Source organism: Leopardus geoffroyi, chromosome A3 (assembly GCF_018350155.1).
Source record: "Leopardus geoffroyi isolate Oge1 chromosome A3, O.geoffroyi_Oge1_pat1.0, whole genome shotgun sequence".
Classification (NCBI taxonomy): domain Eukaryota; kingdom Metazoa; phylum Chordata; class Mammalia; order Carnivora; family Felidae; genus Leopardus; species Leopardus geoffroyi.
The window spans coordinates 103,942,464-103,964,080 of record NC_059336.1 but is presented as its reverse complement, the minus strand read 5'-3'; the positions used below and the strand labels follow the sequence as shown (position 1 = coordinate 103,964,080).

The following is a 21,617-nucleotide window of genomic DNA, read 5'->3' as shown; positions in this document are numbered from 1 at the left end:
TTTATTTCAGGGATTAAACAGTGTTTTGGGGTCTGAACCAGGAGTGGCAAACATAAATGCCCAGGAAAAACCTGACCATATAATCACAGAGGGAACTGACCTTGTGGGAACTAACTATGGGAAATCAGGGAGCATTTGCGCTTTTTACATTAGAACTGCCCCCAACTGTGTCTGTGTGGGTGTGTGGTCTGAGAGTAGTAGTTGTTTTCCTATTGTATAGTGCAAGATAACCCAGGAATGTAGATTTTGATGCCAAATATCCTGATGTTTAGACATTGGCAATTAATTTAGAACTTTGAAAGCACTGTGCAAGCCAGATAAAACATCTGCAGGCTAGATTTGACCCTTGAGCCCCCAGCATGTGACTTTGAGCATGTTTGCTTCTGGCAACCTTGGTAAGGGAGTAAGTCTGTGTTGATTCAAGTCACTCTTCCCCACTGATGGAAAAGGTTCATGTCTTGATAAGGATTCACCAAAATCTTGCTTCCCATTTGGACAGATTAGCCTTTCCTGGATTAATGAAATATAAGCAAGTTAGCAGCATTATTCCTGAAGGATCCGGTATATACAGACTGTTAGAATGTAGATCACATTTTTGCCAGAAGCTAACTAAACAGTCATCAGGCTAGACATCCGATTGCTGGAACACAATGGCAAATTTGCATTTACAGATAGAATGGGGCTGTGCCTCCTAATCTTCAGATGGGGAAACCATGCAGGTCTGTCCCCATGTTACAGAATTAGAGCCTCAGAAGGTTGGTCACTTGTCAGATTGGGCACACGTGGGAAATGGCAAGCAGAGACGGCAAAAACATTGGTAACTATGCATATTGGCTAGGTGTCTCCCGCTACAAACTGAGATCTACTTCATTAGGATCCCTCCTTAAGAAAAGGAGCTAGAAGTTTTATTGCTGCTATTTATTTCTCTCACTACTGTCCTGAACTCATTTAAAACTTAGAAGTTCTCAGTGCTTGGGAATGTTTCTCTGCCCATGAAAGTGAGTTTATGAACCTGTAGCATTCATGCTCACTGAATGAGTGAATAGGGCTTAATGGTGTGTAGTTTTAAAAACCTATGTATTTTAAGGATCCTTTGGAAGCCTTATAGTTTTTCCCTGCAGACCTATGAATCCGCCTCTACAGGTGGTGGCTTGATGCATAGATAGAGTTTATCTTACCTTGTGAACCAGAAATAGTGGGTGAGATAATGTTTTTTTTTTTTTTTTTTTAGTATGTATGGTAACATACTGTTTAGCGAGATTATAAGGTAAGTCCTGTTACTCCAGGTGACAGATGTAAAGCTTTAGAGATCACAGTCTAAGTTATTAAAGAAAGTTATGTTTATACCTGTGAAGTCAAGTCATGGATCCTGAGGTGTAATTTCATAGCAGTAACTACATTCCAGTAGATTGGCATGATAACCGAGAGTTTAATGCAAGGAGTAAATGATAAGTTATAAGGAGTTTGTCTGAAGTTAGTGCATCAAGGTAAGTTTTCAGGATTTAGTTCTGGGGAGACCTGTTTGCTGGGGTGGGGGATGAGTGGGGGACTGGAGAGGACTTAGATAGGAGTTTTATTAACTGCAGAATAAAATTGACAGCCTTTGTAGTCTATAACTTTTTTTCATGGTTATTCTTCTAATAGTCCAGTGCCTAAAGACCCCTGAAATCTGCTGAGTTGATAAAATTGGGTTCTGTTCTCTTTGTAGTCATGTTTAGTGTTCCTTACTCAACCATGTCCATTAAGATCTTCAATGAAGCTTTTGATAATTTATTGCAAAACGCATTTTTTTTTTTTTTTTCACAAAGAAGTCTTTATGATTGGTTGTCCCCAGGGCAACACAAATGTGAGGTTATAGAGAGGTTCTCCTCTGCCAGGGGCTCCTGCTCCTTCACCCACAAAATAGTTTCTGCTCCGCGAGTGGGGAAAGGAAGCAGCGGATCTGGTAGTTCTGCTCCTGCATCTTTGTTCTGATGAGAAAGTCTATTCTTGTCTGGGATGTGCAGCAAGTAGATGTTTATTCTAGAAATGCTTTCCTATTTTTCTCGATATCCCCGATGTTTCTGGAGGTCTTTAAAAAATACTCTATTTTTCCATGAGGAGAGAGAGAGGGTTCTTTTTTCTTCTTTCCTTTTTTTTTTTTTTTTTTTTTTTTTTTGCTTTTACCAATCAAATTGTAGTCTCCTTACATCCTGGGTCAATTAACTTCACAAGTGAGCTCTTAGTGGATAACCGATTATTCTGCTCACAATCGTTGACAGAGGTATGGGTTTCTGAGTGCCTTTGCTAGTGAGCGTGCATATGCCATGTGCGTTTTTAATACAAATTGTGTACTCTCTTCTGCACAAGTTTGTACTTTGAAGGTGTAGTTACTGCTGGTGGAGGTAAGAGTTAAGAAAGGTCAGGATGTGCCAGTGAATATTGTGAACAGGGTGAAAGCTCCGTAATTAACAACTTCCGGGTGTCAAATGACTTAACCCTTATATTCTCTGGAACATCAGAATTCATAGGTAGGGGTTAATCGTGTTTTTGGTATTCCTCCACATGATGTGCCTAGTCCTCTTGCACCTGGCAGTTATCTGGCAGATTGTGAGCCCTCCGAGGAGAGGCAAGATGTCCTGCAGATCGTAATGAGGGCCTGACAAAGAGGACATGCCCAGGAGACGTTCAGAGTTTGGAGTTTTGCCCATCAGCCTTTCCATAGAGCTACCTGAAGACAAATAAGATTTCAAAAAAGTCTAGCAGCAGGAAAAAGACCCTGTGTGTCTCCCCTACCCCGCCAAATATTTTGAGTTATTTGGCTCTAACTATAAGGTTTATTATGTGGGGGTGACAGGTGAGGTCTGGCTCAGTGGGGAAGCCACAGCTTCCCACAGCCGAGTACTGAGCACTTAAGATGCAACTAGTCCCGATTGAGATGTGCTTGTTCCTGTCAGTTCACACTGGAGTTTGAAAACTTCATGGTGCGTAAGAAAGAATATAAAATATCTCAGCCGTGTTCATATGAATGACATGTTGAGATATTTTTAATATACTGGGTTAAATTAAAAATGTGGGTTTGTAAATTTTTTTAGATATTTATTTGAGAGAGAGAGAGAGAGAGGGTGTGAGCAGGGCAGAGGCGGACAGAGGGAGACACAGAAACCAAAGCAGGCTCCAGGCTCTGAGCTGTCAGCACAGAGCCTGATGTGGGGCTCGAACCCACGAACCGCAAGATCAAAACTGAGCCGAGGTCAGACGCTTCATCGACTAAGCCACCCAGGCGCCCCACCTTCACCTTTCCTAAGTGTGCAGTTAGTAGCGTTCAGCGTATTGACATAGTTGTGCAACCCACTCCCAGGACTTTCTCATCTTGTAGAACTGAAATACTGTACCCATTAACCGTCGGTTCCCCACTTCCTCTCCTCCCAGCTCCTGGCAACCTTCGTTTTATCAGTGTCTATGATTTGGACTGTTCTAGATGTTTCATATAAGTGGGATTATACAGTATGGATCTTTTCATGACTGGTTTATTTCACTTAGCATAACGTCCTCAAGGTTATTCATCATTACTAGACTTTCCTTCCTTTTTAACACTGAATAATAGTCCATTGTATTTATGCAACATCCTTGATTAATTCATTCTTCCGTCATCGGACACTTGGGTTGCTTCCGTCTCTTGGCTGTTATGAATAATGCTGCTTTGAATATGGGTATGCAGATATCTCATAGATTATACTTTGGATTCTTTATGATATGTGCAAACATCTCTTCAAAACCATGTTTTTGATTCTTTTGCATGTATACCCAGAAGTGGGATTGTTGGGTCATATGGGAGTTCTATTTTTAATTTTTTGAGGAACCTCCACCGTGTTTTCCACAGTGGTCACACCATTTGATATTCCCACCAATGGCCTACAAGGGTTCCAGTGTCTCCGCTTCCTTGCCAACATCTGAATATTTGTTTTCCTTTTTTTTTTTTTTTTTTTTTTTTTTTTTTTTTCAGTAGGAACCATCCATTTGCGGTGATATCTCATTGTAGGTTTTGGTTTTTGTTTCCCTGATGATAAGTGACGTTGAGCATCTTTTCATAATGCTTGTTGGCTTTTAAATAAAACATATTTTTTATATGAATTTTATCTGTTTGTCTTTACTTTTTGAAAGTGTTTCTTCGAGAACAATGTCACATTAGCTCTGTGGCTAGCATTCTGTCTTACCTGGGTGGGCTGCTTTGCAGATGGAGGAGGTAAAGTGCAAGAATTTTTTTTTTTTTCTTCACTAGTTCCAAATGAAGTTTAGTGACTAATGGCTGTATAGACAGTTCTAAATTTTATATCTTTTAAAAAAAAAACACTTTTTAAGATCATTACAGATTTACATGCAATTGGAAGAAATCATACAGAGATCCTGGGGCGCCCAGCTGGTTCAGTTGGAAGAGCGTGAAACATGGATCTTGGGGTCGTGGGTTCGAGCCCCATGTTGGGTGTGGAGATTGCTTAAAAATAAAACCTTTAAAAAAAGAAAAAAGAAGTAAAGAAATAACAACAGAGATCCTCTATGCCCTTTGCCTAGTTTCTGCCAGTGGCAACATCGTGCATACTAGTACAATATCACAGCCTGGAAGGGACGTGGATAGACTCCGGCTACCCTACTCACGTTTCCCCAGTTCCACATGTACTCCATGTTGTGTGTGCGTGTGAGTGTGTGTTCACTACTCTGCGATTTTATCCGATGTGGAAGTTTGTGTGATGGCCGCTACCGTCAGGATACAGACAGAAGAGTTCTAGCCCAAGCGTTCCTCATACTACCTTTTGAACGCCACAGCCACTTCCCTTCTCCCCAGCGCCTAACAACCACTAATCTAGTCTCCATGGCTCTACTTCTGTCACGGGTGACCTTTTGAGATTAGCTTTTTTGCCCAGCGTAATTCCATTGAGATCTACCCAGGATGTTGTATAAATCAATAATCACTTGGTTTTGATTGCTGAGCAGCATTCCACAGTATGATGTAGCACGGTGCATTGACCTGTTGAAGGACATTGGAGTTGTTTGCAAGTCACGGTAGGGACTTGGGGAGGGTCACAGCCCGCACTGCGTGTCATGCGTTATCCCCGGTACGTCTTCGGCAGCTGCCAGTTGAAGACCAAGGGCACAGGCTTCCTTCGGGTGACTGGCCATGACGCTGTACCATGGCAACAAACTGCCACTGTGGACGGTTCCCTATAGGTTTTTGCGTGTACGTGAGTTTCCGTTCCCAGAAGTGCAGTTGGTGGAACGTATAGCGGTTTAGTTTTTTAAGACACTGCGCAGCTGTTTGCCAAGACGGCCCTGCCGTTTCGTGTCCCCGTCAGCAATGTATGAGGGGTCCGGTTCTTCTAGATCTTAGCTAGCATTTGGTGTCATCACTATTTGTTTTAGCCATCCTGACACATGCCTCATTATTGTTGTAATTTGCGTCTCCCTCCTGGCTAATGATGTTGAATATATTTTCATGTGTTCCTTTGCATATGTACACCTTCTTCCGTGAAATGGCTGTTGCTGTCTTTTGCTCATTTTCTAATTGGATTGTTGGGGTGTTTTACTCCTTCACTCTTTTTGAGAGCTCAGACCATCCTAGATTCCAGTCAGGTTTGTGATTTGCAGATAGTTTCTCCCAGTCCCAGGTCCCAAGAGTTTTGCTTAGTTGTTTTTGTTTTTTGTTTGTTTTGCCACAACTTTTATGGTTTGACATTTTACATTTGGATCTATGATTCATGTTCATTGAGTTTAAGGTCTGAGATGTAGATCGATGTTTATTCGTTTTGATTATAGGTACCTGGTTGCTCCTGCACCATTTATGAAAATTGTTACCCTTTTTCCACCTACCGTTAACCCTTGAACCCCTCAAGGTGAGGGGCGTCAGCCCTCTGCACAGTCAAAAATCCATGCATAACTTTTGACTCCCCCCAGACTTGACTACTGTTAGGCTACTGATAGCCTGCTTTTCACTGGAAGCCTTAGCAATAACACAAAACTGTCGATGAACGCATATTTTGTATGTTACACGTATCGAATACTCCGTTCTTACAGTAAGCTAGAGGAAAGAAAACGTTACTGAGAAAATCATAAGGAAGAGGAAATCCATTTACAGTACTATACCACATTTATTGAAAAAAATTCACCTATTAGTAGACCTGGTTGTTTAAGGGTCAACTATAATTGGCTGTGCACCTTTCTTAAAAATTAGTGTGTTTTTGTGACTCTATTTCTGGGTTCTCTTTTGTGTTCTATCGAACTGTGTGTCTGTCCCTCTGCCAATACCACACTTTCTTTTTTTTTTTAATTTTTTTTCAACGTTTATTTATTTTTGGGACAGAGAGAGACAGAGCATGAACGGGGGAGGGACAGAGAGAGAGGGAGACACAGAATCGGAAACAGGCTCCAGGCTCTGAGCCATCAGCCCAGAGCCCGACGCGGGGCTCGAACTCACGGACCGCGAGATCGTGACCTGGCTGAAGTCGGACGCTTAACCGACTGCGCCACCCGGGCGCCCCAATACCACACTTTCATTACTCTAGTCACATACGAGGCCACAGTAATGGATAGAGTGATTCCTCAGATTTTATTCTTTTTTTTTTTTTTTTTTTTTTTCTAAAATTGTTTTAGCTAGGTCCTGTGCCGTTTCATCTATATTTTTGAATAAGCTTATCACTGCCTACAAAAACCCTGCTGGGGTTTCAATAGGAATTGTGTTAAACTTAACAGATCAGTTTGGGGGAGAATTTGCACCTTCACTGTGTTGAGGCTTCTGATCCATAAACGGATGTCTCTTCAAGTTTTTAGGTCTATGGGTTTTGTAATTTTCAGCATACAGATCTCATACATGTTTTCTTAGATTTCATTTCCTTGGGAGCAATTATTAATGGTGTTACGTTTTTAAACTTACTTTCTAAACATTCATTTTTAATAAATAGAAATGCCATTCATATTTGTGTGTTCTTGGATCTTGGAGCTTTGCTGAACTCCGTAATTTCTTGTAAATTTCTTGGGCGTCCTATGTAGACAGTCTTGTTATCTGCAAATAGGATGTTTTATTTCTTCCTTTTTGATCTGTGTGCATTTTCTTTCTTTTTCTTGCTCTATTACAGTGGCTAGAACTTCTAGTGCTATGTTGAATGAGAGCAGACATACTTGCCTTATCCCCAGTGTTAGAGGGAAAGCTTTCAGTCTTTAACCAATGAGTGTGTTATTAACTGCAGGTGTTTTGTAGATGTTCTTTAAAAAGATGAAGAAGTTTCTCTTTATTTCTGAATTGCTGACAGTTTTTAGCATGAATGGAATAGGTATTAGATTTTATAAAATTTTTATTCTGCATCAGTTGATGTGAATTTGTGAGTTTACTTATTTTAATCTGTTGATGTGGTGAGTTACATTGATTTTCAGTGTTAATCTACCTTACTTGCCTGGGATAAGTCCTTCTTGGTCAGGGTATAGTTCTTTTCATACATTGCTGCACTGGATTGAATTTGCTAGTACTTTGCACCTAAGTTCCTGAGAACTGTTTACCTGTTGTTTTCTCTTCAGACTGTTCTTGTTTTGATCCGGGCCTTTACAGTGTGTTGGGAATGTTCCCTTCTTCTCACTTTTCCAGAAGAGATTGTGTAAGATTCGTATTAATTCTTCAAATGTTTCGGTAGAGTTCTCTAAGGACCACATGTAGACCTGAAGATTTCTTTCTTGCTGAGGAGGGGAGAGGGTGTCTTTAAATTACAAATTCAGTTTTTTAGTGTTTGTAGGACTCTTCAGGTTGTCTCTTTCATCTTGGTTGAATTGCAGTAGTTTGTGATTTTCAAGGGATTGGTCCATTGCTTCTAAGTTGTTGAATGTTGGGTATTTAAAGTGTTTATGTTGTTCTCTTATTATCTTTAGTGGGTGCAGGATCTGTTGTGATAGCCCATTTCATTCTTGATATTGGTGATTTAGGTTTTCCTATTTTTTAAACCTTATCAGTCTTTCTGGAGGTTTATTGGTTTTATTTTTTAAAATCAGCTTTTTTGTCTCATTCATTTTACTCTCTTTTCCTGTTTTCAATTTTATTGGTCATTTTTATTTCCTTTAGTTTGCTTTGTGTTTGTCTTTTCTAGTTTCTTGAGACAGGAACTTGGAGTAATGTTTTGAGACCTTTCCTCTCTTCCACTGTAAACATTTAGTGCCATAAATTTCCCTTCACCACTGCTTTACCTGTGTCTGACAGTTCTTGGTATATTGTGTTTTCATTTTCGTTACAGTTCTTTTTTTGTTTGTTGGTTTTTTCATTTCCAGTGACTTTCATGTGTTTTTATTTCCTTTGAGATTTCCTCTCTGACCCTAGATTATTTAGAAGTGTGTTGTTTCGTTTCTGAGTGCATAGCAATTACCTTGTCCTTCTGTTACCGTTTTCTTGTTTGATTCCATTGTGGTCAAAGAATACATTATGTATGATTTCAGTTCTTTTAAACGTGTTGAGGTCTGTTTTGGTAAATGATCCATGAGTGCTTGAAAAATATCTGTATTCTGCTGTCGGTTGGAGCGTTCAGTATGTATTTACCGGTTGATCAGATCTCAGTGGTTGAATTGTGTTGTCCGTTCTACATCCTTGCTGATTTTCTGTCTGGTAGTTCTGTCAGTTGCTGAGACAAATGGTGTTGATGTCCCCAGCTGTAAGTGTATTTCTCCTTTTAAATCCATCAGATTTTGCTTTATATATTTTTGAGGCACAGCTGTATGGTGTTCACACATACTGAATCGTTAACTTAATTCCTATCGGATTGATCCTTTTATCATAAAGGCTACTTCATGTGATGTCAATATAGCTACTCGTGCTTTTTGTTAAAAATAATAATGCTGTTTACCTGGCATATTTTTTCCCACATCTTCAGATAATACTGTAATCCACTCCCATCAAATCTGTCTTCTAAATGGTGAATTTAGATCATTTACATTTATGGTAATTGTTAATATGTTAAGGCTTAAGTGTGCCATTTTATTGTCTTTCTGTTTCCTCTGTTCCTATGTGTGTTTGGTTTTTTGTGGGTTTGTTTTTTTGTTGTTGTTGTGTTTTTTTTTTGTTTTGTTTTGTTTTTTTTAACCTTGCTGTGGGAGCCACCTGGGTGGCTCAGTTGGTTAAGCATCTGACTCTTTATTTGGGCTCAGGTCATGATCTTATGATGTGTGAGTTTGAGCCCTACTTCAGGCTCTGTGCTGACAGTGTGGGGCCTTGGGATTCTCCCTCTGTAACTCTCTCTCTGCACTTCCCTCCCAAAAATAAATAAACTTTGAAAATAAAAAATTAAATAAGTCAAAATAAGTAAATCTTACTGTGGGTTATTTGAGCATTTTTTAGGATTCCATCTTGATTTATTTCTAGTGTTCTTTGTTTCTAAGTTTTTTTTTTTTCTTAAGTAATCACTGTACCCATCATGGTGCTCAAACTCACAACCTGGAGATCAGGAGTCATATGCTCCACAGACTGAGCCAGCTAGGCGCCCTGTTTTTAAATACATTGTTTAGAATAATGTCCTTAGTGATCGTGCAGTTATACAGATGTAATTTGTTATGGTCCATTGGCATCAGTGGTATCAATGTTTTTTATTTCATCTGCAGTGTAGACACCTTAAATCCATTGAGATCCCTTTACATGTCCCACTTTTCAAATATAATTGTCTTTTTTTTTAATTTTTTAATGTTTATTTTTGAGAGAGAGAGAGAGACAGCCAAGTGGGGTGGGGCAAAGAGAGAGGAGAAACAGAATCTGAAGCAGGCTCCAGGCTCTGAGCTGTTAGCACAGAGCCTGAGGTGGGGCTCGAACCCATGAACCATGAGATCATAACCTGAGTTGAAGTCAGATGTTTAACTGACTGAGCCAGACAGGCACCCCTCAAATGTAATTGTCTTAAACATTTTCTCTATGGGGCGCCTCGGTGGCTCAGTCAGTTAAGCGTCTGACTTCAACTCAGGTCATGATCTCACCGATCGTGAGTTCAAGTCCCACGTCAGGCTCTGTGCTGACAGCTCAGAGCTTGGAGCCTGCTTCGGATTCTGGGTCTCCCTCTCTCTCTCTGCCCGTCCCCTGCTCATGCTGTATCTCTCTCTGTCTCTCAAAAAATGAATAAACGTTAAAAAAAAAAATTAAACATTTCCTCTACATTGAGCACCATATCTGATGGCATCACATTTTTTTTTTTTTTTTCAACGTTTATTTATTTTTGGGACAGAGAGAGACAGAGCATGAACGGGGGAGGGGCAGAGAGAGAGGGAGACACAGAATCGGAAACAGGCTCCAGGCTCTGAGCCATCAGCCCAGAGCCCGACACGGGGCTCGAACTCACGGACCGCGAGATCGTGACCTGGCTGAAGTCGAACGCTTAACCGACTGCGCCACCCAGGCGCCCCATGCTTCAGCCATCAAATATACCTTAAGCTCTTGGAAAATAGGCTAGGTTATTATATCCACCCCTATCTTTTCCTCATTTCAGTATTCTTCCTTTCTGAAGCTCTAGCCTCCTGTTACTCCCTTTCTGTTCAGAGGACTTTGTTTAGTCATTTCTTTTTTTTTTTTAATTTTTTTTTCAACGTTTTTATTTATTTTTGGGACAGAGAGAGACAGAGCATGAACGGGGGAGGGGCAGAGAGAGAGGGAGACACAGAATCGGAAACAGGCTCCAGGCTCTGAGCCATCAGCCCAGAGCCCGACGCGGGGCTCGAACTCACGGACCGCGAGATCGTGACCGGGCTGAAGTAGGACGCTTAACTGACTGCGCCACCCAGGCGCCCCAGTGTTTAGTCATTTCTTAACAGTAGGCCTGCTAGCAACAATCCTTCAGTCCTGCGTTTGAGAGAGTCTGAGTTTTCCCTTCATTCCAGAAGGCTATTTTCAGTGGCTATAGAATTCACAGTCCATGGCGGTGGTTGGTTGGTTTGTTTTGTTTTTTTTTCCTGAACTTAAAAGACTTGCCCCTTCCTTCTGGCTTTCATTGTTTCAGATGAGAAGTCTGCCATCATTCAGATACTCTCCTAGAAGTAACAAGTCCTTTCCATCTGGCAGCTTCCGAGGGTTTTTTGTTTCTTCGTTTCCAGAAGTTTAATTATGTGTCTTAGATTTCTCTGGGTTTATCCTTTTTGATGTTCACTCAGTTGGTTACATTTGTGGTTGTAGGTTTTGTGCCAAGCTGGGGAAGTTTTCAGCCATTATGTCTTTGAATATTTTCTCAGTGCCTCCTCTCTTTTGGAACTCTGATGACACAAGTGTATTTTCGTGGTGGTCTCACAGATCCCTGAGACTCTTAGTTTTCATTCTGTGTTCTCTTTTTGGACCGAGTAAATTCTGTGGACCTAGCCTGGTGTCCGCTGATTCTGTGGCCTGTTGTTCCCCAGTCTAATACTTGGCCCAGCCAGTGAAGTTTGGGGTTTCTTTTTTCCCCTCGTCTTTGTTGCATTTTTCAATTCTAAAATTTTTGCTTGCTTCCCACCAGGTGAGGTGCAAGCTCAGATCCTTCTTTGGCCTTGCTGATACTTCCCGGCAAAAGTGGTACACCAAATTGCGTGGCTCCGTGGAGTTCACTTGGGGGTATATGCTTGGTTCCCCGCAGCCCCTGCTGACCCCTGGGAGGGGGAAGTGGTGGAGGGCTGACTCCCAGCTCGACTCCTGCAGGGTGGAGACTAAAGCTCAGCTCCTCTCGCCCCCTCGTTGCCGCCAGAGTGCAGGTGAGGGGTAGAATACCAGCCCTGCCTCCCGCCACCCTGTTTCCTGCATGATGCTGGGTGTGAGTTCCCGATCATTCTCCTTCATGTCAGGGCAGAGTGGAGGCCCAGTGACCCACTGGGTCTCACAGACTCCCAAGACTAGGGTGAGGAAAACCTATGGGCCACCAGCCCTGTTTCCTACCACCTCATTCAGTCTCGTACCTGCTCAGCTCCCCGCTGGGCCTTCCCCTAACCAGTGGTGGGGGAAGTGATGTGCTGACTTGCCCTGACTTGTTCTGTCTCATTGTTCACTGACGCTTGGTGCAGGTGAAGGCCCAGCTTGTTACTGGGCCTGCAGATAGAGGGTACGTGCCCGTGCGTGCACGTGTCTGTGTGTGCACGCGCGCGTGCGTGCAGTGGCAACTGACCTGCCACGTGCCATCTCCTCGCTGCTTAGTGGGGGGCCAGCTTTCTGCTGGGCCCCACCAGCACTACCCTGGAAGGGGAGTGAAAATGATCTGCTTCCACTGGCCAGGGATGGGAGAGCTACCCACGTGATTTGTCCAGCACCCCTCTGGCAGGGCAGCGGGATCGGCCCCGCCTGCTTGTGCCAGGCAGAGGTTGGCAGCTCAGCTCCCCTTTCGCCTGCTGACACAAGCTGGGGGTGGGATCAGAGCACGAACACCTCCCACCGAGCAGGGGATGGGTGGATGATCCACCCCTGGCGTGGCCACGCCGACACTGCAGCACGTGGTGGTCAGCTGGGGTAGGGCAGGTGTTGCCAAGGGGTTTTCTGTTGCAAGGCCACCCTTTCCCCAGTGCTTTAGCTGGGGAGAACTCGCTTCCCCGGGAGCTCTTTGTGTCTGTGACCATTGGAGACCCTCTGCGGCACCCTGTCCAGGATGTATGGAAAACGGTGAGGAAGCTGGGGACCTCTCTGCCATGTCATTCCCGGAGGCCCGGGGTCCCCAAGCAGCCTGTCTTCTTCTTTCCCCTTTCAGTATTTAAAAAAAAAGTTTCGGGGTGCCTAGGTGGCTCAGTCGGTTAAGCGTCCGACTCTGAATTTCAGCTCAGGTCTTGATCTCATGTTTGTGAGTTCAAGCACCATGTTGGATTCTCTCTCCCCCTCTTTCTCTGCCCCTCACATCCATGCTCACTTTCTTTCTCAAAAAAAAAAAATAATAAATTAATGCTTATTTATTTATTTTGAGAGAAAAAACAGGAGGGGGCAGAGAGAGAGAGGGAGAGAATCTGAAGCAGGCTCCACACTGTCAGCACAGGGCCTGACTTGGGCTTGATCTCATGAACCATGAGATCATGACCTGAGCCGAAAGCAAGAGTCAGACGCTCAACTGGCTGAGCCACCCAGGTGCCCCTAGCATTTTCTTGTCTGTTGTGTTCTCCCTAGGGTTTTTAGTAGCACGAGGTTGGACTTGGGGCAATGGGTGGGGCGACCCTATCTTGGTGGCACTAGAAATCTCTTTTTTTTTTTTTTAATGTGTGTTTATTTTTGAGAGAGAGAAGGGAGAGAGACAGAGCACAAGTGGAAGAGGAGCAGAGAGAGAGGGAGACACAGAATGCAAAGCAGCTCCAGGCTCTGAGCTGTTGGCCCTGCGCCTGACGTGGGGCTCAAACCCACGAACCATGAGACCATGACCTGAGCTGAAGTCGGCCACTTAACCAACTGAGCCGCTCAGGCTCCCCTGTTATCTTCTTTTAACTAAATATTTATGATGGGTATTGATTGGTTCTGATTGCAAAGTACTACTCGGAATTTTGGCCGTCACCTCTTACACCCTCTGTTTTTACCCTATGGAATAGTAGAGTTGAGAGGGGATTGGGCAATAGTCCCAGCCATTGTTTTCAGATAATAACTACAGTGTCCCTATAGCTATAACTGCCTTGCGTGTGATCCTGGTGGTGAGCCTGTAAGGTGTACCTACACCTTGCTTCTCTCAAATGTACTGCCTGAAAACCAAATGGGTGACTCAAGTCAGATTCCGCATGCCAGAGGGGAACTCCTTATTGGAGAAGGTCTAGCCCTGTAGTCCTGCATGATTGGACTATAAGGCAGGAAAAAAGAGATAAATAGTCTATTGATTTGTGTTGTGGTATTAGATTTGAAGAAATGCGTGTAATTGCCAGTTGAATGCTAGACAGTCTAATATCTTGCCTCCTGACATATTTTTAAACCAATGAATTCGAACACTTGCCCAGTGCCCAGGTCTCCTCGTGCCCCTGGTCTGTGGTCACCCTGCCTGTGTTGGGGCAGGGGACTCTCCACGGACCACCACCTCTCCCTGCCTCACGCATCATGTCCCACGCCGGAATCCAGTTGTCTCCGTTCCTTTCTGTGGAGAACGAAGCCTCCGTCTTCCGACACACTCCCTATGTGACAAAACGTCTAGCTGCTTTCTCATCTGCTCAGTGTCCTCTAGTTGTTCTGCTTGGTCAATGGCCAGGACCCGTGGTAGGGCATGTGACCCGAGACTGCTTTCCTTCTCTCTGGAGGTCCTGTTGACACAGACCAGACACCTGTCCTGTAAGACCTTGTGGACTCGGTCCCGTGCTGTGCTCCGGGCTCTAAGCACCCTGCTGCCCACCCACCCTCAGACCTTGCTCTGCAGGCACAGAGCAGAGAGCCTGACATTCCTTTCTTTTGTAGGAAATACTCGGCGAAATGCATGTACCGAGGGCACGGGGGGGTTGTTCATCCTGACATTATTTATCCCAGCCAAAAAAAAAACTGTTGACTGTCTTAATGGTTTGGGGAAAATCTCTAAACTACTACACATCCTTCTGACAGACTGTGGTGCTGTCATCCTAACGACATTAAGAAGAATGACGTGGCAGATGCTTCTGGCATAAAGTTAAGTTAAAAACGGTTACAAAGTTGTTGAGGACATCGTAGTGTTTTAGTCTGTCTTTGCTGCTGTAACAAAAATAGCACCAACTAGGTGGCTTAACCAGGAAACATTGATCTCACACTTCTAGAAGCTGGAAGTCTGAGATTAGGGTGCTAGCATGCTCAAGCTCTAGGGGAGGGCCCTCTTCCTAAACTTACAGACAGCCACCTTCCCTTGTGTCCTCACGTGATGGAGAGAGAGCAGGCCAGCTCCCTGACCTCGGATAAAGGCACTGGTCCCATTCATAAAGGCTCCACACTCATGACGTAATCACCCCCTAAAGGCCCCGTCGCCTAATACCATCACGCTGGAGATTAGGTTTAGCATAGGAGTTTTGTGGGAGGCACAGACAGTGGAGTTTAAGAAGTTCATAAGTGTAACAGATTCGAAGGAAAATATATCAAAATGCTAAAAGCAAATATTTTGTGTTCAAGTGTCCGGTGGTCTTATCTGTGTGCCTTTTTGTACAGCGTGCACAATCACGACTGGCATTTATAATAGAATAAATCCGGGGCGCCTGGGGGACTCAGTCGGTTGAGTGTCCGACTTCAGCTCAAGTCGTGATCTCACGGTTTGTGGGTTCAGGCCCTGCGTCGGGCTCTGTGCTGACAGCCTGTTTCAGATTCTGTGTCTCCTCTCTCTCTGCCCCTGCCCCACTCACACACTGTCTGTCTCTGTCTCTCAAAAATCAATTAATGTAAAAAACAAAAAATTATAGAATAAATCAACAATATGTATGCTATATTTTGTGTTAATTTTAATCTTCATTTTTGGCATCCCCGGCAGCTTGTCACCGTGACACATTCATCTTCCCGTACGACTCAGTATTAAGTACCATGCCCCTTATGTTGGTAAAGGTTTCATCTGGGTAACATCAGGCTTGTGGCCCACCACCGCAAGTAATCCGCATGGACATTAGCCCCCAATAGACTCTTCTGGGGTCGGCTTTTTATTTAGCAAAGTATTTTTATTGTGAACGTCTCTGTCCAGAGGGGTCACAGCTTGCTTCAGCACCGGCGGGCTACTGCTCTGTCACCTGCAGGGCCGTGTGTCAGGCTGGGGCAGGGTCTAGACGGAACCCCAGCTGTTCCCAGACGCGCCGAGGACCTTGGCAGACCTGTTTTTCTGTCTGATGTGCTTGTTTTCTCATCGATCAAATGAAGACAGAAGGGCTCACCACTGGGGGTCGTGGGAAGCTTCCACATAAGCTACCGGAAAGCATCCGATGGGACCCAGTCACTAATTTTGCTTGCTCCTCAACGACCCGTGGCAGCCATGGTGGGTCAGCAAGTGTGATGGTCATGAGTATTCTCTCCTACTTTCTGTAGAAAGAAGCTGTTTGAGGAGTGTAGGAAACTCACAGGGAAGTGAATTCATCTGGAAATGCTACTGTAATTCTAAGTCCCTCAGGTCCCACAGCAAACATACAAGCAAAAAAGATCCTTTCTAGAACCTTGCCTGGTGGGGGTGAGGAAGGGAGGTCTGAATCACCCCTAACCTGCCCGTGACCCACACATCACCCTGAAAAGAACCTTGGCGTGGTTGGCAAATCCTTGGACCGTCGAGAGACATCTGGAAACCACACTGTCTGAGCTGGGCCTGCATCAGGTACACCTGTGGGAGATGGCCCATTGCACTTGGCAGAAACTTGACTTCAGTTCAGTGTATTTGGAGAAAGAACGTCTTGAGACAAGGCATAGGCTGAACTACTTTTTCCTGCAGTCAGAAGTTAAGCAAACGTTTTCAAAATGAGGTATTGTGCTTGTTGGTTTCACATGAGAAATATTTGTTGCCTGGATAGAATTTAAGAAGTTGTAAAACCGCTTTTTCTTTCTCCCTTGGAGGGAATTTATGCTCCTTTGGCTGTTAAATTTTGGGTTTTATTTCTGAGTGAATGAATCGCGAAAGCTTCTTGAGAACTTGTCTTCACGAGCTATGAGGTGACCAATGCCAATAGTTGGAGCACACACCATTTCCCTGATGGGCGAGCTTAAGCTCCATCGGTTAAGAGCCTGTGCCTTTGGGGTTTGAAGTATTTGCTTAGAATGGGTATGGTATCCCAGTGTCTTCCGGGAAACCCCAATTCACTTGGTATTTTCTCTGTTCTCTACCCTGAAGCAGATCCCCATGGTTTGTGAATAGAGTTGTATCTCAGCCAGTGATGGAGAGAACCAGCCCCTGCAGACAGTCGTCTTCTGTTCTTCCTGGGCCACATGTACCCATGGGCCTGCGTGAGACCAGGGTCCGTGCTTGAGTTAACATCCTAAGCCTGTCTCCCCTGCTCTCTAATGTCTGCACCCAAAGAGGACACAGGCCAGTTGATGGCATGGGTTGTGTCTCCAACCCTGAGACCAGGATTATCTGTCCTGTTCAGAAACAGAGCTCCCAGGATTTGGAAATGGGTTTGAGGGCACATCTAGTGTTGGATGTGGGAACTCGGGCATTTGGCACTCATAACTTACTCTCTGCCCCGTGCATGATGCTTGCTTTAATTTAGGCTTTGTTGACCTTCTTTAGGAGTGAAGATGGCTTTAGAGCTAGAAATTTTTTTAATGTTTGTTTATTTTTGAGAAAGCATGAGCGAGCAGGGGAGGGGCAGAGGGAGGAGAGGAGAGAGAATCCCAGGCAGGCTCCGCACGGTCGGCGCAGAGCCCAGTGTGGGACTTGATCCCGCAAACTTCGAGATCGTGAACGGAGCCGAGATCAAGAGTCGGGGCACTTAACCGACTGAACCTCCCAGGTGCCCCTCAGGCTAAAATCTTTTAAAAAACGGAATCAGTCATTTCACTCTGAGAAGGGTGTATGTGTTCAAATTGAAACAGGTTCAACATGATGATTCTCCACTATATGAGTTGCTCTGCGAACTTTCTTTTTCCCCTTAAACATGTCCCGTTCCTGGACCAGAGCATTCTTCCTATTCCATTTACTGAAGTGTTTTTTTGTTTGTTGTTTATTTATTTATTTATTTTTGAGAGAGAGAGAGAGAGAGAGAGAGAGAGAGAGAGCGCGCACAAGCTGGGGAGGGGCAGAGAGTGAGGGAGACACAATCTGAAGCAGGCTCCAGGCTCCGAGCTGTCAGCACAGAGCCCGACTGGGGCTCAAATCACAAACTGTGAGATGAGATCATGACCTGAGCTGAAGTCGGATACTTTACTGACTGAGCCACCCACGCGCCCCTACTGAAGTGTTTTAATATAACCAATTTGTGGATTTAATGAGTAATTTGAGACTTTTTTTAAAAAGCTGGTTTCAGCAGAAAGGACCTACTTTTTTCTTACCGATGGATGTGTGTCTGTGAAAGTGTATGAGATGAGTTGAGTTTGTCAACCTTAGTTTATTGAGAGTTAACTTTTCTACGGAATAAGTGTGTTAGAGGACAGACTAACAGATTTCTTGGGTTCTTTTTGGTTTGTTTTTGCATCTCTTGAGAAATTTCTCAACACAAAGTAGTCTAGAAATGAATTCTAGATATATGTTATGTTAGTTATGTATTTGAATTTAGACTTCAGTTTTACCTATACCTGAGCATAAATTCTACTAAACTAGTTAAAACAAGTTATCAACATAGGAAAACAGTTTGGTGCATAATGGCAGGAGCCCAAATATTTGTAGATTTAATGAGAATTCAAGTAATATTTAAAGCATAATATATGAGTGCCCACGACTCCCTCTTTTTTTTCACTTGGGTTTTCCCATTGTGCTTATTTAAAGCTTAGAACTGTGTTTTCTGTGAGGAAAGCCCGGCATATTATATATACCAGCTTTGTTTTCTGTCTAGTTCTTTTTATTGATAGTATGTCATGAAGTGTGGGAGTGGAAAGTTACAGAAGGTGACCCAGTCCAGTCTTGATCCCTCCACTGACCCATTACAGCCCCTGGGCCTCGTCCCACAACCTGGCTGGGCACCAGTGTCCTCTCTTGCTGTAGAAGGGTGTCATAGCCATTCAGTAGTGGTCGGAGGGCTGAGGGCGGGGCTCATGCTGAATTAGAACAACCCCAGTTGAATCTGTATTGCACGGGGGCTTCTAAGCACAGGGGTGGCCAAACCGTTTTGCCCCGTTGATGAGCGCGTCAAGCATCAGAGCTGGGCCAGCAGCCGTGTCCACCGCCGAGGGGTAACAGGTACGGGGGAGGAAGAGGAAGAATGTGTGAACCAGAACAGACATAAGATCTTCAAAAACCACCAGACCTGATGGTCTTTCGGCACAGAATTGCACACAACTTAGGCTTGGGCTTGCACCACTGGTGACACTAGCTTCCGTGATTTTCCCGTGTGGGAGGACACGGCACACTTACTTCCGTAACATTTGTATGGTTTACAGGCGAGGCCTGGGGTTCTCCCTCAGCACAACTGCTCAGTGGTGCACAAGTTATATGGTGTCTTGAGCGTTAGTGCAGGCTGGTCAGTGGAGGAAGGAACTTGAGGCTCAAACCGTCGTCCTCATCCACCATGCACGGTTCCACTCTGGTGTTCTGCTGGCTTGGGCCTTCCAGTATTATTCTTTTATATGCAGCAGTAAATTCTCATAGCATTTCTCTTTCTTACCGTGTTTCCTACACAAGGCTGTGGGGCCTGTGTTCGCCTGTGTCCCTTAGAGGTGAGATACCCTGCCTTCAGCATCAGTGTGTGTGTGCTCAGTCAAGACGCACAAGCTTTGTGAGTGTTCTAGGGAGGAGCCAGACAGCCTGACTGTGACAGATCTGGGTTTTAAGGACGGATTTTTAACCATTAAATGTCCAAGCTCAACGATTACATCTTTGTGATTACACAAAAGAGGGCCTGGGACTCAGGTGTAAAGTTTGTCTCTCTTCTCCTATGATGCAAGGTGAAAAGAGGCGGCTCCCTTTCGTGAATTTGTGTTAAGTGAGACGCTTTCAGGGTGCCTCAGACTTCTGCTGTGTCACCACTGCCCGTACATCTCTGCTAACAGGTTAGTGTTTCACTTTGTGTATAGCTGTGATAAATCCTAACTGCGTGAATGAGATTGATAGACTTTTGTGTGTTTTGATGAAAACTGCTTAACATGGCGCTTCTCAGGCCTCTGTTTTTGCCCCAGGTCTTGGTGTTCGCTATCACTGAGATGAAATACAGTGACTTTAAGGCCTTAATGTGAATTAGAAGAGATTTTTGTCACCTGTTTCCTGGTGCCAGTGTTAAATTTCGTAAAGGAAGCCACACTTACTCTGTAGTCAGGAATTTTTATATTTGTGGTTTAAATTCTCATTTCCTCCCCGAGATGAGATTTTTGGCTAGGAATAACATGTAAGTTACCGAAAGGTAGTAACTTCAAATTGTTTTTAACATTTCCTTCTTAAGGAACAGTACCAAATTAATGTATGGCACCAAAATGTAGTAACTTGAAAAAAGTTTTTAACACTTTTTTCCTAAGTGAATTAATGTGTGGAGTTGTACATTCCTTTTAAAAGGTCTCTGAAAAACACCTTTTCTTCATAGTTGTGATGGAGTAAATGGTGGGATAAACTGGATAGGAAATTGCATACACTATCAGTAGAAGGGACATAGGGTTTATGTCTCTGTCTTAAAGCAAGCTCAGAATTGCTCTCCGTTTGACTATACTTAGTTTGGGGGTTATTTTTATTTGTTTTTCAAAATAGGATGGCACGCTCCAATCCTCTGTAATCCTCTGAAAGAAAGTTAAGCTATAGAAATAGAGCTGCAGCTGTGCAGAGACTTGGTGTGGCTAGGGTCAGTGGAGGGAAAGCAGAGAGCAGTGTCCTGTGTCTGCCCCTGGTCATCATCCCTAGTACGGTCCTCCACCACCCGCTGCTCAGGGCAGCACGTTTCAGGAGCGCACCAAGGGGACCAGGGTGGTCACGGTGGGTCTTCCCGAGCCACGTGGAAGAGGGCGCCTGGGCGGCTCAGTAGGTTAAGCCTCTGACTCGGTTTCGGCTCAGGTCATGGTCTCACGGTTTGTGAGTTCGAGCCCCGTGTTGGGCTCCACGCTGACAGTATGGAGCCTGCTTGGGCTTCCCTCTCTCTGCCCCTCCCCTGAATGTGCTCTTTCTCTCAAAAGAAATAAATAAACTTAAAAAAAAAAAAAAAAAGGCACATGGAAGGAACTGGTTTAGGACCAGGTTTGGGGCATGTGGTGACTTCAAAAGAGGGGTGACGACTGAGAGTGATTATAGATTATCTTTATAGGCCCAGGAGACGCGTTAGATTGAGAATAGGGGTGGAAAGGTTCAGCTCCCTCTAAGGAAAATCTTTGTAGCGCCCAATGCCCTTCAGTGAGGACCGCACTGCCTCGGGACAAAGCATGTCACCTCTGCCAGGCAGTGGGCACACAGGGCAGGTGACCTGGCATCGTGTCGCAGACGGCCCCTGTACCCAGCATCCCACCTGCCTGAGATGCTGGGCTTCTGCTGTGGCTGAGAGCTAGCAGGTATGACCCCGGACATAGACCTGAGAACTCTGTCTGCGTTTGCTCCCAGCACATCACTGGCTTCTAGTAAAGATGTAAATATGGTGGGCGGGGCAGGGGGGTGTAGCTCAGGTGAGCTGGGGAACTGGGTCTCCTGATGTTGCATAGTAAATGAGTGAAAAGGCACAACACACATCGGTCTTAATGCCTTAGATTCAAACTTCATTGGCTGAAGCCTAATGGTAGACAGGGAAAGATTATGAATGCCGGTTTCCAGACTTCTGTCCAATGACGCAGCCTTGGTTTACTGGCAGTTTCCGAATGGTCAGACTGGAAATGGATCAAAGCAGCTTGTTTTGACTTTCTTACTCAAGGCCACGTAAAAGCGTGGGCACCACCCACTGAAAGGAGTGGGTATAAAACACTGGCTTCCTCTATGAACTTCATTACTTGCGGTGGTATATCCCAGCAGCTGTTTGTAAAGCTCTGTCTTGAGTTCATGCGACCGCCCAGGCTCGACACCGATGTGTACCAGGGGAGAACAGATGGAGGAACTTTCTGAGCACTGATGCTAACTATGATCACTGTGTTCCATTTCTAATTGCTCTCATTATTCTCCGGTGGCTCAGTGGAATTGATGCAAGTTTAC

The 21,617-nt window shown here is 44.4% G+C and overlaps 1 protein-coding gene across 13 annotated transcripts in view; it reads left to right on the top strand.

Annotated features, from left to right (window-relative positions):
• The window catches only part of BCL2L11 (BCL2 like 11), a 49,683-nt gene that overhangs the window by 3,725 nt on the left and 24,341 nt on the right, over positions 1-21,617 (top strand). For 2 of the 13 annotated variants that reach the window (XR_006703639.1, XR_006703638.1), the window contains one exon: positions 19,412-19,516. The exons of 10 other annotated variants lie outside the window; for them this stretch is intronic. Coding sequence is in view for 1 of the 3 variants with exons in the window: in XM_045446907.1 (XP_045302863.1) it covers positions 1,232-1,266 (35 nt within the window). In the remaining 2 variants the exon portion in view is untranslated. Of the gene's footprint in view, positions 1-1,231; positions 9,674-19,411; positions 19,517-21,617 lie in introns of those variants that run through there. One more of the 13 variants, XM_045446907.1, reaches the window with a different exon arrangement.